The 17074-nt window shown below is 39.7% G+C and overlaps 1 protein-coding gene across 1 annotated transcript in view; it reads right to left on the bottom strand.

The window, feature by feature from the left end:
* Positions 1–17074, bottom strand: part of Vps53 (VPS53 subunit of GARP complex) — a 160096-nt gene that overhangs the window by 71738 nt on the left and 71284 nt on the right. Inside the window, exons 10-11 of the mRNA XM_046446900.2 lie at positions 16494–16636; positions 14066–14207 (exon numbers count right to left, since the gene is read on the bottom strand). Of these exons, the coding sequence (XP_046302856.1) occupies positions 14066–14207; positions 16494–16636 (285 nt within the window). The remainder of the gene's footprint in view (positions 1–14065; positions 14208–16493; positions 16637–17074) is intronic.

The following is a 17074-nucleotide window of genomic DNA, read 5'->3' as shown; positions in this document are numbered from 1 at the left end:
AAATTCTCATTCATCCTTCAGTCCTCAACTTAGAAGTCTCCTCTTCTGGGAGACTTTTTCTGTCGAGTTTGGGTTAGATGTCCCTGGCATGTGTTCCCATCCCATCCTGTACATCCTCTCCCCGGGTTATTTATTAAAATACTACAATTGCTTGTTTGTCTTCTGGCACTAGATGCCAACATGGAGAGATCCTATCTGTCTACCCACCCATCCTATCTTTGATGTCTGGCATGTAAAAGGTGCTCAAAAAACAAAAATGAATCCAAATGCCACATGGATTTGAATTCAAGAACAAACTACAAAGCTGGGGCTGGGATTGTGGCTCAGCGGTAGAACACTCGCCTAGCACAGGTGGGATCTGGGTTCGGATCCTCAGCACCACATAAAAATAAAGGCATTGTGTTGTGTCCATCTACACCTAAAAAATAAATATTAAAAAAATTTAATCTCGTCTGTTCTACATTACAGAAAGAAGTCCTTCCCAAATAAGTCCCATTACAACCACGACAGAAATCGCCTTCAGAAAAACTATTTCCCAGCTCCTGAACAGGATCACTATTTCAAAATATAACACTGAGCAGGACCATGGGCTAATGGGAAAGCCGGGGGCAGGAGACATGGGTTTTTGTTCCAATTTTGCTATATTGGCAAAATCACCTAGCCACAGGAGCTTCCTCTGCTGAATGAGGACATAGTCACAGGACTGTTTGAAGGATCAAATGTAACAAAGTGTGTGAAACCCTAGAAGAACCACATGACATATACAAGGGTCACTGATGATGCTAATTCCAGTGCAACTATAGAATCAAGACAGCTCTTTTGGATTTTTTTTTTTTTTTTTTTTTTTTTTACAATTTTGACCTACAGATGTTGTTTATGCTTAGGTGCTGGGGAGTTTTAGCAGAAAAGAAGCCAAATGGACAATCAGGACAAAAGGGATTGGTTGGCACCAGGGATGAGATGGTGGGTCAAGGGATGGCATCCTTGAGACAAGAAGCTAAGGGGAGAGGGAGTTTCTGAATGTACTTATGTCACTTTAACGTATACCAGTGGAGCAAACTGAACTAATTCCTATGCCAAGAGGGACAGCAGATGGATGATGTGGTGACTTACTGTCAAGCTTATAATTATCACCTGAAGGTGATAATTTTTGTTACAAACAAAAAACAAAAACAAGTCTAAACACACACAAAAAGAACTGCATCAGTATTTGCTTTGGGCTTTAAGATAATTCTGCTTACACTCATTTAAATGACTTAGTTGTCAAAAACACTTGGAAATGCTATTATGTAGAGAAACAATAGCCCTCACTTAAGAAGAAAGCCTTGGGCTAGGGTTGTGGCTCAGAAGTAGAGTGCTCACCCAGCATGTTATGAGGCACTGGGTTCGATCCTCAGCACCACATAAAAATAAAATAAAGATACTGTGTCCACCAATAACTAAAAAATAAATATTAAAAAAAGAAGAAGAAAGACTTGTGATGACTGCATTAGCTCAAGGTAATCACTAGTAAGACAATAATTTTTGCAGTATCGTGGTGAGACACAGTATGATCCAACTAAGCAAGCATTTCATGTTTGTATCCTCTGAACTTTGGCTTCTTTACCTGAGATATGGGAGGGGGGGAATCTGCATAAATAAAGTTTACTTTAGAAAGCAAGTAAGTGGCACACACCTATAATCCCAGCAACTTGAGAGGCTGAGGCAGGAAGATTATTATTTAGAATAAGCTTTAGCTGTCATTTCAAGTACTGGTATTTTAAGGAGAGAGGACTAGGGATAAAGGGAATCTACCATGTCTAAGCTTCAACAATAATAAAAAATTAATTAAGCCAGGCATGATGGCATGCACCTATATAGTCCCTGCTACTCATGAGGCTGAGGCAGGAGGATCACTTAAGCTCAGAAACTGAAGACATGACTGGATAATATAGTAAGACCCATCAAAAAAATTAAATTAGTTAATAGCATTAAATTCCTGATTTCCTGGCTTAATTTTGGGATCATACTACTGAACTGAGGCACTATAATTCTGAATTTTTTGATGCTCTGTAGATGTGGAAAGACATACTGTTAGCTAAAATTAAAGCTTTGATCAACCATTCAGTGATAGAAACAGAGTTTGAATTCTTGACTGTTCCTCATCTATTGCTAATTCACTAGGGCTGATAACATCTCACAATTATATACAGGTGGGCCGAGTGTTTTTTTTTTTCCCCTGAGAATCGAACTCAGGGAGTGCTGAGCTACATCCTCAATCTTTCTTTTTTATTTTTTGGCTGGGGGCATACTGGGATTGAACTCAGGGGCATTTGACCACTGAGCCACATCCCGAGCCCTATTTTGTATTTTATTTAGAGACAGGATCTCATTGAGTTGCTTAGCATCTCTCTTTTGAGGCTGACTTTGAACTTGCAATCCTCCTGTCTCAGCCTCCTGAGCCGCTGGGATTACAGGCATATGCCATGGTGCCTGGCATATCCCCAGTCATTTTCATCTTTATTTTTTAAATTTTGAGACAGGGTCTACGTTGCTCAGGTTGGATTCTAAATAATAATCTTCCTGCCTCAGCCTCTCAAGTTGCTGGGATTATAGGTGTGTGCCATTGTGCCCAGCAACGTGGGCCTCAGTTAAAAAACACAATGTGTTACTGAAAATCATGACGAAATTGGAAGTCAGGGAAATAAGCTGGGAAATAAGCTCTTTTGGTGGAAAGAGTCAAGTGAATGGATAAAAGCACAAAGGGGCACAACATAAAAAGGCAGCACTGAACAAGCAGAGCAACTTCTTAGATAGTATAAGCACAGACTACTTATCTTTCCTGGGCCAGAGGTTCCCCAAAGCTTCTTTCCTACTTCTACAGCCTGTCTCTATTAATGTAATGATGAATGGAGTGATGAGGAAGTCACAGACACCAGGTGCCCCTGGCCCATTTAGGTCACACACATTTCAAGTGGGGACCGAATCAGTGTAAGAAATACTCTGTTCTCATGGAGTTCAGAGTCTGCTGGGAAAAACAGGCTTTAATCAAATACCCACACAATCATGTAATAAGACCTTTGAAAGAAAAATATAAGTTGTAACTAAAGTATGAAGCAGAGGAGATCACAGGAAATTCCCAAAGGAAATGATATTTGAGCCAGAATTGATGGATGCCCCAGAACTAAATATGTGAGGTGGATTAGAAGAAGGGGGTAGGGAAGAGCTTTTTAGGCAGAGGAAATAGCATGTTTGTCATTTGTTCAAAAATCATATGCTGAGCATCTACTCTATTCCAGGCATCCTTCCTTGCACCAGGGATGCAACAGAAGAAAGAAAGGCAAAGAAGAGAGGCACTGTGATGCAAATAAAGTTTAGGAACTAGGATGGGCTGGGAGTGCGTATGGGGAAGTCTTCTTTATATAGAGTGATCAAATAAGGCCCCCTTTCGGGAGGTAACAGTAGAGCAGAGATGTAAATAAGGAGAAGGAGCTAATCAGACAAAAATTGAGAATGAATATTCCCAGCAGAGGGATCTGGTGCAAAGGCTGGACAGAGCTAGTGAGTCTGAAGGATAGAGGATGACACTGGGCATGAGGTAAGAGAAGTAGCAGGAGCCCAATCATATAGCCTTTAGTCGGCCATCAGGTTTTCTTCTTATTGCAAGTAAGCATTCATTGGGGGTTTTACACAGTGAAATGAAAAGATCTCATTTTTTTTTTTTTAAGTAGACACTGGATCTTGTTCTGTTGCACAGGTTGCCTGGCCTTGAACTCGAACTTGAACTCCTGGGTTCAGATGATCCTCCTTCCTCAGCCTTCCAAGTTGCTGGGACTACAGCTGCATGCCTAACATAGACTTCTAAAGTATTGTGGCTGAGGATGTGGCTCAAGCGGTAGCGCGCTCACCTGGCATGCGTGGGGCCCGGGTTCGATCCTCAGCACCACATACAAACAAAGATGTTGTGTCCGCCGAAAACTAAAAAATAAATATTAAAATTCTCTCTCTCTCTCTCTCTCTCTCTCTCTTTAAAAAAAAATAAATAAAGTATCATTCCACTGCCATGGAAAGAATGGACCACACTGGAAGCAAGAAGACCAGTTTGCAAGGCTGCTGCAGTATTCCAGGCATGGGGACTGAGAGGGACTGCAGTACGCTGGTGACGTGGATAGAGAAAAGTCTCCAGATTCAGAACACAGGAGAGAGTGAGCAAAGAGAAACTGCTGAGAGAGTGGAAGTGAGGGTGAGGGGAGTACAGGAACCAGGGACCATGCACTTTTTGGCCTGAGCCACTGCAAAGCTGGTGCTGCCAATAACTAAGATGGGGAACACTTGTGTAGTGCTGAGGGCACAGATGCTGGACCTGACAATCCTGAGCTCAAGTCCAGGCTATACCATTTGGAAGTACTACTGAACTTTTCGGTACTTTTAAAATTGCCCCAGTTCTCTTCTCTGCAACACAGAGGGACACTGACACCTGGCTCACAGAGCTGTCAGGAGGACTAAATGAGATAATGTACATTAGACATAAGAAAAACAGTTTAATACACCATCTGGCACATAGGGGAAAGATCATAGGGGGAAGCTGAGTATGTGGAAGTTTTTATTAGCATTTAATAGGCATGAGCAGAAGGGCCAAGCCTCTTAAAGCAGCAACTTGCAGAAGGGAAAAAAGTGAGAGTGCAGGCTGAAAGTCTTATAACTACCACAAGTGTCAGCCTGTCTCCACTGTCTCCCTCCTTGGGATCTCTCCAGGAAGTGAAAGCAACAGGCCTATGAATTCACAAGTGCAAAGGCACAATGGACTGTTCTTTTCCTCTTTAATCTACAAGAAGCCCTCAGTAACTGCAAACACATCACCCTGCTGGTAAATGGTATAACATCTGAGATGCAGGTATAGCCTCCTGCTATTTGGAGGGCTATGCTACTGCTTAATTTGCTATGGCAAGAGACTGAGTCTTTGCAGATAGAAACCACTGGCACAACACAGCCTTCTGTGCAAGAGTCCTGTTGTCAGAGCCAACCTGGTCACATTTCTCATTCCTGCTTTGCAGCTGTCATAGCCCATAGAAAATTACTAATTTGTATTTATATTTTAAATAACTCCAGCACTGCTAGATGAAATCAAAAATTGGCCAAGAAATGGATGACTTTCCACTTTTAAAACATTCATTCTTTTGGCTATGATGAGATTTGATTTGAAGTCCACACAGGAAGGTAAACCTCTTCATATAGCAAGTTAATTACCACTGATTAAATCACATGGGATTCCCAGCACCTCTAAAACAGTAAGGGCCACAAGACAGCCAAGCTGTCTCATTTACTGTTTAGAAGAGTCTGGCTTTAGTTAGGTGCATATCCATATCTGGATCTGTCTGCACAAATTCCTTTTTGAGGTCCTAGCCTCATCACATTATCAAAGAAGGAACTCTGAAATTTAAGACGTATTTTCCCCCTTTCCCTGGAGGAGAAAGCTTTCAGTTACGAGATGAAAGTTCTACAGTTTCTGCATTTCTCGTTCCATAAATGCTTTACTCCAGCCCAATTCCTGATTTGTCCTTAAAGAGATGGCTGGAAGGCTTCAGTTGATAGCCAAGATCTGAAGCATAGGGCTACCCACACCTGGTGTTTACTATCTCAGGGACCACCCTTGCTACCACATGTTCAGACCTTATTTTGTGACAATTATTACAGGTTTCTTTCTCCTACTAGACCATAAGCACCTGTCTACTGCAATTTTTCATCTTTTTCCAAGACCCTGCACAAAGAGAGCTTGAAAAATATGTGTGATAAATGCTGGTTAAAGGAGAAGCCCTCAATAAAATCCTCTTTAGAAACAAGGGCAACATTTTCTATTTTCTGTAAAAACAAAAAGCCTGTGTATGCTGTGTGTGCAGGCTTGTAAGGGAGACTCGGAAGTATATCCCAAACTATTAAATAGTGGATAACCCAGGGAAAATAGTAGAGAAGAAAGAGATCTTTCTTTTAAAATATTTTAGTCTTCTGAGATTGTAACAAGCAGATATTGCTTTTTTTTCTTTCTTTTCTTTTCTTTTTTTTTTTTGGTGGACATCTATTTAAAGAGGAAAAATTATTTACAACTCAACACATAATTTTTCTAAAACTCTTAGTATTTTAAAATTGAGGGGCTGGGGTTGTGGCTTAGCAAGTAGAGTGCTCGCCTAGCGTGTGTGAGGGCACCACATAAAAATAAATAAATAAATAAAGTAAAGGTATGTGTACAACTACAACTAAAAAATAAATATTAAAAAATAAAATCGAACTGTAACTCATATAATAAAAAATTCACCATTTTAAAGTGATTTAAAATTCAGTGGTTTTATATTTGTAAAGCTATGCAACTATCACTACTAATTCCAGAACATTTTTCATCCTCAAAAGAAACACATATCCATTGACTGTCAGTTCCCAATCCTGCTGTCCCTTTGCCAATCCGTTCTGTCTCTATGGGTTTGCCTAATCTGGACATTTTGTATAAATATGTGACCTTTTATGTCTGGTTTCTTTACTAAGCATTGTGTTGCAAGGTTTATTAATCTTGTAATAAGTGGTTGGTACTTCATTTGTTTTATGGCTAAATAATATTCCATTGTATGCATTATACCACATTTTCTTTATCCATTTGTCCACTAATGGACTTTGGGTTGTTTTTATCTTTTGACTACTGGGATTAGTGCTGCCACAAACATTCATGTATGAAGTTTTTATATGAACAAATGTTTTCAGTTTTCTTGGGTATATACCTAGAAGTGAAAACTTGTAATTTAAAAAGAAATTTCAGGCTCCTTTGGCCCTTCTTTCCTTTCTTTGCTTCCTTTTGTGGTGCGAGGAAAGAAACCCAGGACTTAGTACGTGCTAGGCAGATGCTCCAACACTGAGCTAACACTCCAGCCCCTGCTGTCCCTTTTTTATTTGGCAGTTACTCCTGTATATTAAACATCAGTGAATGAAGACTGACCACTTCTGAATTTTAATAAATCCCCACTAGTATCAAGAGTCAGTGCTCGGAGAGACCAAGCTGCTGCTTTATGAGAACCTATAAGAAAGAATTCAGAAAGCAGTTTAACACAGGCTCCCTGAAACTTGGAAATGCTCATACATTTTGCTCATACTTATACTTCCATTAGTCTCAAAATAATCTCAACTGTGATAAAAAATTTGTCCACAAAAATGTTCATGTGGAATTATTTATAAAAGTAAAATAAGTGATTTAAGGCCTAAGAAGAAAAGAATGGTTAGGGAAATTATGGAATACCTACGTTATGCAGTGATTGAGAAAAGACTTCAGGTATATAAATAAAAGTAGGATATAAAATTGTATTTGCAAAAATTAATTCAAAATGAATCAAAGATCTAAACATAAGACTTAAACCAGGCATGGTGGCACACACCTGTAATCCCAGCAACTTGGAAGGCTGAGGCAAGAGGACTGAAAGTTTAAGGCCAGCCTCAGTAATTTAGGGAGGCCCTAAGAAACTTAGCAGGACTGTGTATCAAAATAAAAAATAAAATGGACTGGGGATTTAGCTCTGTGATAGAGCACCCTTGGGAACTCCGGGACCATACAACCCTTAGAAGAAAACATCTGACTCTGGACAACAGTTTCTTGAATGTGACATCAAAACACAAGCAACAACAACAAAAAAACTAAGATAAATTGACTTCACCAAAATTAAAAACTTTTATGTGTCAACAGATACTACCAAAAGGTTAAAAACCAAAAAAACCCCAAAAAACAAAAAACCCAACTAGGGCTGGGGCTGGGGCTCAGCGGTAGCACACTTGCCTGGCATGTGTGAGGCACTGGGTTTGATTTTCAGCACCATATATAAATAAATAAATAAAATAAAGGTCTATCCACAACTAAAAACAAAACAAAACAAAACACACAAAAACTATAAAATGGAAGAAAATATTTGCAAATTACATGTATATATCATAAAATATGTAAAGAACTACAGCTAATAAAAGACAATCCAATTAAATTAATGGGTACTAAATTATAGTAAGGAATAATAAGTACTGATTGCTATTAAAAGTAGGGTGATTATAGATAATAACAATGTACTATACATTTCAAAAAGGCTAAACTAAAGGATTTGAATATTTTCACTATAAGAAATATTTAAGAGGCAATAAATGTTTAAGGAGATATGTTTACCCTGATCTGAAGATTATGCAAAATACACATGTTCTGAGGCATCACATGGTAGCCCCATAAATAAGCACAATTATTATTTTTCATATGACAGTTAAAAATAAATTTGAATTTCAAAAATGGGTTAAGTACTTAATTTTTTTTTTTTTCTCTAAAGAAGACACACTAGCCATTGTGTTGGTATATACTTGTAATCCCAGTTACTTGGGAGGCTGAGGCACAAGGATCACAAATTCGAAGCCAGCCTGGGCAACTCAATGAGACTCTGTCTCAAAATAAAAAGAGCTGGGGATGTAGCTTAGTGATAGAGCACTTGCCTAGTATGTACCATACCCTGGGTTCAATCCCCAAACTGTAAAAAAAGATACACACACACACACACACACACACACACACACACACATTGACCATAAGTATATGAAAAGATGCTCAATGTGATTAGGCATTAGGGAAAAAGAAAACAGAAACCATAATGAGATACTACTTTACATTCATGAAGATGGCTATAATTAAAGAAAAAAAAAGGAAAAAGGAAGTGTTGGCAAGGATGTGGAGAAACTGGAACTCTTCTACATTGCTGATGGAAATGTAAAACAGTGTGGCTGCTATGGAAAACAGTTTGACAGCTCCTTAAAAAGTTAAATATATGGTTACCATACAACCCAGCAATTTCTACTACTAGGCTATTCTCACAAAACATGTGCACACAAAAATGCGTACACAAATATTCACAGCATTATTCTTCACAGTGGAAATAACCCAAATGTCCATAAACTGATGAAGAGATAAACAATATGTGGCGCATCCATGCAATGGAATGCATGGACAAATACATAAGGCATAAAAAGGAATGAAGTTCTGATACATGTTACAACACGCATGAGCCTTAGAAACACTGTCCTCACTGAAGGAAACCAGGTGCAAAGATCACATACTGTATGATTGTATTTATGTGAAATATACAGAATAGGCATCCATAAAAGCAAAAACTAGAATAACAGTTGTGTAGGGTTGGGGGAAAGAAGGAACTGTGACTGCTAAGAGGGATTTCCTTTGGAGGTAATTAAAATGTCCTGGAATTAAACAGTTGAAATAGTGGCATAGCCTGATGAATCTGCTAAAACTCACTGAATGTCAATTTTAAATAGTGAGTTTGGGGGTACAGCGGTAGCCATCTGTAGTCTCAGCTACTCAGGAGGCTGAGATGGGAGGAACACTTGGGCACAGGAGTTTGGGGCTAGCCTGGGCAATACTATATGAGACCCTATCTGAATTATTAAGAAGGTGGGTTTCTTTTTTGTTTTTCTTCCAATATGGGATTGAACCCAGGTCACTCTGCCACTGAGCTTTATCCCCAAACCTTTTGCTTTTTTATTTTGAGACAGAATCTTACTAAGTTGCTGAGGCTTGCCTTGAACTTGCAATCCTCCTGCCTCAGACTCCTGAGTTGCTGGGAGTACAAATGTGTGCCAACATTCCTGGCAAAAGGTGAGTTTATTTGTGAAAAATTTTAGATGAATTACATTTCAATTTTAAAAATAAAAGCAGTAGAGAAAAACATACTTAAAAAATATAATTTCAACTAGGTCAAATGTATAAAAAAGAACATAAAATTCCTGTCTCTGATGGGAAAATGGATGGCTTTTTATTTTCTCCTATAATTTTTGTTTTGCTTATAATTTCCAAATTTTCTGTCTTGACCATGTATTACCATCTTCTCATTAACAAACGAATATGAACTTCCCCTAAGAATATAATTCAAATGGAAGGATACATTTCTTTAGCATCAAGAAACCATTTGCATCAGGCACAGTGGTGCGTGCCTGTAATCCCAGTGGCTCAGGTGGCTGAGGCAGGAGGATTGCGAGTTCAAAGCCAGCCTCGGCAAAACCAAGGAGCTGAGCAACTCAATGAGACCCTGTCTCTAAATAAAATACAAAACAGGGCTGGGGATGTGGCTCAGTGGTCGAGTGCCTCTGAGTTCAATCCCCAGTACCACCCACCCAGAAAAAGAAACCATTTGCAAAATGTTTTTGGACACTGAAGGGAGCTTATCAGGTAAGGGAAAGCTATTTCCATGTGCCATGGCACTGGGGCAGAACTGGTAACCCTGCCTGTCAGTTCCTTATAGAATTCCTAAAGCAGGGGTTAGGCTGCTGGAAGGCTGAGGTATTGGGGGAGGCACTCTGCACAAGCTTTCCTAAGTAGTGCTCTTATGCTTTTAAACTGCATGGTTGAAATTTGCAACTACAGCTTCAATATTTGTAATATAATTTTTGAAACTGGGCAAGTGTACATGTATATTGAAATGACCCCTATAAGCCAAAGGAGAATTCTATTTGGAAAGGCAATTTATACACAGGCCAAGAGAAAGGGAAATCCAGCTGTATAAAATGGGAATTTTTTTATTTTATTAAAAAAAAAAAAACTCCCAAATTCAGTCAGACAGTTATAAAAATCTAACCCTATCTACTCTGCTTTTAAGCAGAAAGTTGAATATAATTTGTTCACCTTCAATCTAATTAAGTCACTAAAAATGCACATGGATATAGTTATACCACATTCAGACATTTGCTTTTAATTTCAAGGCATTTAGATTTACAGACTATCTTGAATCCCTCCTAAAGGATCAGAAGTTGAGGCAACTGGAAGAAGCACCCGCAGCTCCCTTGTTCCAATAATAGCTGCAGCATAGGATATGATCAAGCTCGACAGGGCCAGTACAAGAAAGACAGAGTAAGCCCTGTCCTCAAAGCTCTTCTAGTCTTTAACATTGTCATCAAATGTCAAAGTCACAGCTCTAAAAAAATAGCAAAAGATGTATCCTGCTGGTCAGTAGGGAGGAGCTGGGCTGTGGCAGGTCTTTCTGCTGAGTCTGACACACTCTCAAGCCCATTCTCATTATCTTACTGTCAAAGTCACCAAGGGTTTAAAGGTTCTGAATGACACAGGGAAGAGGGTAATGGAGGTACTGGCAGGTTGTGGCATGGCCAAGGGAAGAAGCCGCAAGGCAGAATCTCTGGCCAAGATTCTTGGCTGACTTACTACCTGCTCCTTGAACACTTTCCAAAGAATTTACTAACTTTCGTTGAAATGTGGCATATATTAAGGGGTATCAAGATATACCACCATGGTTCATTTCAAAGTTTATTCCAATATCCTGAAAAAAAATCTGGTAGCCAAGAAGGATTTCAAGAGTCTACAATGGGTCGGGTACTGTGGCACATGCCTGTAATCCCAGCAATTCAGGAGAGGCTGAGGCAGGAGGATAATTTCAAAGCCAGCCTCAGCAACTTAGTGAGGCTTTAAGCAACTTAGTGAGACCTTCAAAATAAAATATAAAAAGGGCTGGGATGTGGCTCAGTGGTTAAGCATCCCTGGGTTCAATCCCCAATATTAAAAAAAAAAAAAGCAGCAAAAGTCCACTATGGAAGCAACCAACCAGCACAGGGAGAAGGCAAGGGACCAGGGAGTATCAAGTATTTTAGGCAGAGTGCCAAGCAGCTAAACTTGGAGTTTAGGGTGTCCTCTTTCTTCCCTGAGCTTTCTGTAGGGAGCAGGGTCAGTAGCCATGACTTTTACCAGGCCCCTGCCACTGAGGATTGAAGAACACAGATGGAGAAGGTATGGCCCAGTTGGCCCAGAGCAAGGTAATGGCAGGGACCAGGCTCAGTGTGAATATCACTTACAGTAAGAACTTTTACATCGCCCAGCGGCCAAGCAACAGTAAGTCAATTCTTGGAGAACTGGATTGCCTAGTTGAAAAGGCCGAAGGAAATTCTGCTTCCTTTCTAGAAACTCATTTTTAAGGGAAAAAAAAAAAAAAACCTTTGAATGCTGTGGAGCACCTACTATCAGGACTTGGAATGGTTGCTGGGTCATGGTAACTGGGACAAAAAAAAAAAAATGGTTCAGGGGAAGAAGTTGAGTTTCTTTATAAGTCAATGATTCAGAGAAATGTGTGAAGAAGACAGCTGTTCATGTAGATAATAAACAAAGAACTCATGGTATTGAGAAGGATTTTCTTGCCAAGGATTTATAACCTGAAACTCCCTTAAAAACCTCATGGGAGAGGAAAGCAACACCTGAACAACTGGGAAGGGAAATTTACAAACTAGTTCTTCAAGAAAGTTTCAAACACAGAAGACCAAAAAAGGAAGGGACTAGGGGGAAAAGTTCAAGTGTTCCTAGTAGATCATGGCCATTGCCCCTGGGCACAGCAGTTGCCAGGAGATGAAATGGCTCCAGTCCAGGAGCTTTGTCCTGGCTGAGTATGAGAAACAAGCACCTCCAGCCCTGCCCCCTTCAGAGAGAACATGGCTGACAATCAGCCAACTGCTACTTTGACAGTGCTATACCTGTGTTATACAAAAAAAGCATTGTCTTTGCAAACTGAAGCAGAGCTCCTGTCAGTTTTTCCTACTCAGTTTCTCTGCCTGGTTACCCTGTTCACCAAGCCTTGGCTTGTCTAGAAGAGATCTCCCCTGTCATGTTACATACCACTTTTGACCTTTGGGGGATTTCCTTGGATAGGTGAGAACTATAGCATCTCCCAGGGAGACCCAAATTTATAGCTATCCTGGTCATGAAATATTGCAGGGCTATTGTTCCCAGGTGATCCTAGAGCCCCTCTAAATGTAAAACAAAATCACCAGAAGCCTCCAGCCAACCGAGAAGAAGAATTGCACACAACAATACACACACAACAATGTATTCAAGCATCTTAGTTAGAGCCTATTTCCTGTCTAGTTAGCTGAATTACTGGTGCACAGAGCCTATCCTTATGCTCTACCAGCTCTTCCCAGAGGCCAGGGGAGCTCAGGGGCTTCTAGTGGCCAGTGTTCATACTCAATGCTTGAACCTCCCTGTTTTCAAGCAGCTCAATGTAGAGCTGAACTCAGCGCTGCCTAAGTCTCTGCTTGAACACAGTACAGAAACCTGGCTTGAGTAGGGCAGAGAAGGTGGTTAACATGGGGAAATCAGGCAGGTGCTGGGGCCAACCACATACTTCTCAGGAGAGATGCATGCACTTCCCTAAAGGGTGTTTCTGTTAGCTAATTCCTTCAGTGACTTGAATTTTCTTTGAAGACATTTTTACCTGTTTGTGAACTATTTTTTCTCTTGATACTAAAAAATAAGTCAATTTTGAACATAAGTTAGTATGAAGAAGAGTATTATATAGCTTCTATTTATTAAGTACAGAAAGAATATTTTGCAGTTCCAGTTGTATTTTACTTCAACAAAGTCATGAGTGAGCCCAAGCAGATAGGGCCTTGTGGCCTTGCCTGAAAACCTAGCTGTTGCCACCACCACTCTTCAGTCTGGTGCCCTGAGGACCAACCTCTGATTCACCTACTATGAGGTAGATCTTGCGGGACAAGGAGGGGAGTCCACTGAAGTCCCAGAATCTTAGGACTAAAAGGCTGAGAGTTAGAGAAGCTAATGGAGGTGAGGGGTGAATGAGTGAACAGGACACCGGCTCCAACTTCCTACCCTTGCTCTGCCTTTGATCAAAGTTTTTATGGTTTTGCATATGAGCTCACTGACCATGGATAAGAGACAAATGAGTATAGCATGTACCTCGTACAGTAGATGGAGCAGAGACTGGCTGCAGGTAAATACCCCTAGAACAGTGTGGGGTGCACAGTGGATGTTCAAAAAATATTAGCTATTATTGTGTTTGGATTCCACGTCAGATATTGTTGGAAGGATGGTTTGAAAATCACTGATCTGGCCCATTTCCTCATTTAAAAAATTAAAGCAGACATGATGGTGTGCCTGTAGTCCCAGCTTCTTGGGATACTGAGGTGGAAGGATGGCTTGGGCCCAGGAGCCAAAGGATGAAAGTGAAGCCCAGCCACCCCAGCCATCCATGTTCCAGTCCAGCCTCCCTCAGGAAAGTCTTACCAGGGTTCCATCTGTCAGGGTGCAGCCGGAGAAGCGTTTTGCAAGAAACCCTTCAAAGTTAGTCGTTCTCTGAATAGCAAAAAGAAGTAATTTCACCTCAATTTCCTTAGCTCTGGCACGCATGATTTTGGCAAGTTCTGCCCTTCAAAATGAAGAAATAAAAATGTCAAACAAACTGATCATTCAAGATTGAGGAGGTAAACAGCTTATATTCAGAAAAAAATGTATATTATCATGTCAAACTGTGAGGTCTATTATCAACTTAGTCTAATGACTGAGGAACAGATATTCAATAGTCCTTCACATTCCAATATATTTCTTGGATGCCTAAAACTGTGAATAGTACTGGACCCTACATGTACTGTTTTTTCATATACTTACATATCTATGGTAAGGTTTAATTTATAAATTAGGCAGAGTAAGAGATTAACAACAACTCCTAATAAAACAGAACAATTATAATAATATGCTGTAAGAAAAGTTATTTAAAACTTCTGGATTATTTATTTCCAGAATTTTCCATGGCAAGTAAAACCACAATTAGGGGGAGACTAGTGTATGGACTCCTAAGAATTTTAAAGTGAAATTATGCACCAGTAAAAAAAGAGAAAACTCCAGGATTGTGGATGCTAATTTGTCTACATGGTGACTACTATGTTTAGATCTTTAACCTTCTCAATAACTTGCTAATAATATACATGGTACTTTGGCATTTTACTAAAATGCATATATACATTATTTAACAATTCATGAATTACTCAATTATAAATCTGTCTTCCAGAGAGCTCAATAATCATCTCTGCACATATAGCAGGGACCCATGAGATACTGGAACACCCATGTGAAAGGTGAACATATATGCTTTGGTGGTTCCTGCCTGTGAAGCTTATGTGCAGCTTACTTGGGCATTCTGTTTTAGAATGTAGGTTATTAGGGAACAGTGACAATGAGAGTTCTTAGTAAGTACTAAACTGTCATCCTCTTCCCACACAACTAAATGCCAAAATAAAAAATGAAGCGCCTCTGAGTTTATTTGAGAATGATGTATCTGTAGGACTTGAGCCAAAATTCTAACAATAAAAGCTTGGCAGAAGCCCTGCCATTAGCTGAGACAACAATAGCAGGTACTAACGCCCACAGAGACTTGTTGGCTTTAGTTCACTTCCAGTCTCATAAGGATTCATCTTTTATAGAATTAGTTTGCAAGTCTGCTGACTGTAGGTGAAAGAGAATTAATAAACAATTTTTCAAGGAATTTACCCTTTCTTTGCTAATTGGGATTTAGAAGGTGACAACCCCAATCAACCCTGAATCAATACTGTATTTTATTAAATACTATGGTCTGAATCTATGATAGTAAATGTGTTTCTTAAAACAATAGCCAGACAGAATGTGCAACACTAAAAGTGAACCCTGTTTAAACTATGGCCAATGGATGAGGATGATGTATCAATGTAGGTTCCTCCATTGTAACAAACATACTATTCTGGTGGGGGATGTTGATAACAGGCAAAGTTACATGTGCAGAGAGGAAGGGAAATCTCTGTACTATGTGCCCAATTTTGCTGTGACTCTAAAATGGCTCCCAAAATGGTTAAAAAAGCCAATGTGACTTAAAACATTTTCCCCCTATAATGTGTTTAAAGCATCCATTTTGACTGTACTTTCTCTGATTTTAAGAAAAAAGACTACCATAAATTATACTAAGGTCACTGAGTTATGTTTAGATCTGGCTTTTTTCCCCTCTTATTAACCTATAGACAATGTAATTAGTACTGTTAGATGGGAATATATAGCTAATAAAACCAGTTACCACCACTGTTGTTGTATATGTACAAACAAAGAATAAGAAAGCTTGGTTCTAGTTTTACATTTGTCATGGACACACTGATCTAACCTTGCTGGGCTCTAATTCTTCAAAATAAAGGACTATGTAGTCTGGGCTATACTCATGGGTAATGCAGAGAGAGCTTTAAAATGCTTAGAACACTCAGATGCCAATATTATCAATCATAGACTATAAACATTGTATTAGGGAAATTCATTCAACAAGTATTTCCTGAGTGACTGTCATGTCCTTAAAGTAGATACTACTTCTGTCTCTATGGAACTATCTATCTAACAAGTCAGAAAATCTACATGATGATGAACATGTACACTGAAGGCTATTATACATAATACAGAAACAGAGGGAAATGTATAGGTAAACTTAGTTGATGAGTCCAGAGTTGGTAAAGGACAGAAGGTATGCTGTTTGAGGCAAGCACTAGGCAACAGGAAAACTTGCAGCCAACTTGGGAGCTAAGGGTTGCTATATCTGGTAGAGTCTGGAATTGGTACCCAATCCACAGGACAATATGAAACCAAAGTGGGAAACTGATTTTGAAAGTTCAATTAGAAACAGCACCAGTAAAGAGCTGGAATATACCTTGTCACATGGCAGAATTCTACTGCAATCCTCTCAGTCATATACCATTCCCGTGGAAACATTCGGCCATATTTCTCTTCATAGTCCACAAGCTGGCGTTTGACCCAGGCGTAGCGTCTATCAATTTTGTCTAGCCAGGCAACCTCATGAAGGGAAGAAACAAAAAACACTCCAGTGCTTAGATGTAGTATTGACAGTTTGAGGGAAAAAAGCAAAAACGTAGAACAAAGAGAATGACAGCCATTCTGTATTCCTCACCATTTGAAAGAATATATGCTACCATATTTACTTGGTCCAGAGATTCTTAACCTGAAGTCTGTAATTAGGCTTTAGGGTTTTGCAAATTTCCTGAAACTGTACATAAAGTTTTTTTTGGGGGGAAAGGTTGGGGCCTCGGGGAGGGTACCAGGGACTGAACTCAGGGGCACTCAACCACCGAGCCACATTCCCCAGCCCTATTTTGTATTTTAGAGACAGGGTGTCACTGAGTTGCTTAGCGCCTTGCTTTTACTGAGGCTAGATTTGAACTCCTGATCCTCCTGCCTCAGCCTCCCTAGCCACTGGGAATACAGGCATGCACC

Source organism: Marmota monax, unplaced genomic scaffold, assembly GCF_021218885.2.
Source record: "Marmota monax isolate L192 unplaced genomic scaffold, Marmota_monax_Labrador192_F-V1.1 WCK01_AAM20220418_F8-fsc00138, whole genome shotgun sequence".
NCBI classification, from domain to species: Eukaryota; Metazoa; Chordata; class Mammalia; order Rodentia; family Sciuridae; genus Marmota; species Marmota monax.
Note: the sequence above shows the minus strand (reverse complement) of the source record. Positions and strands in the feature narration are given on the sequence as shown.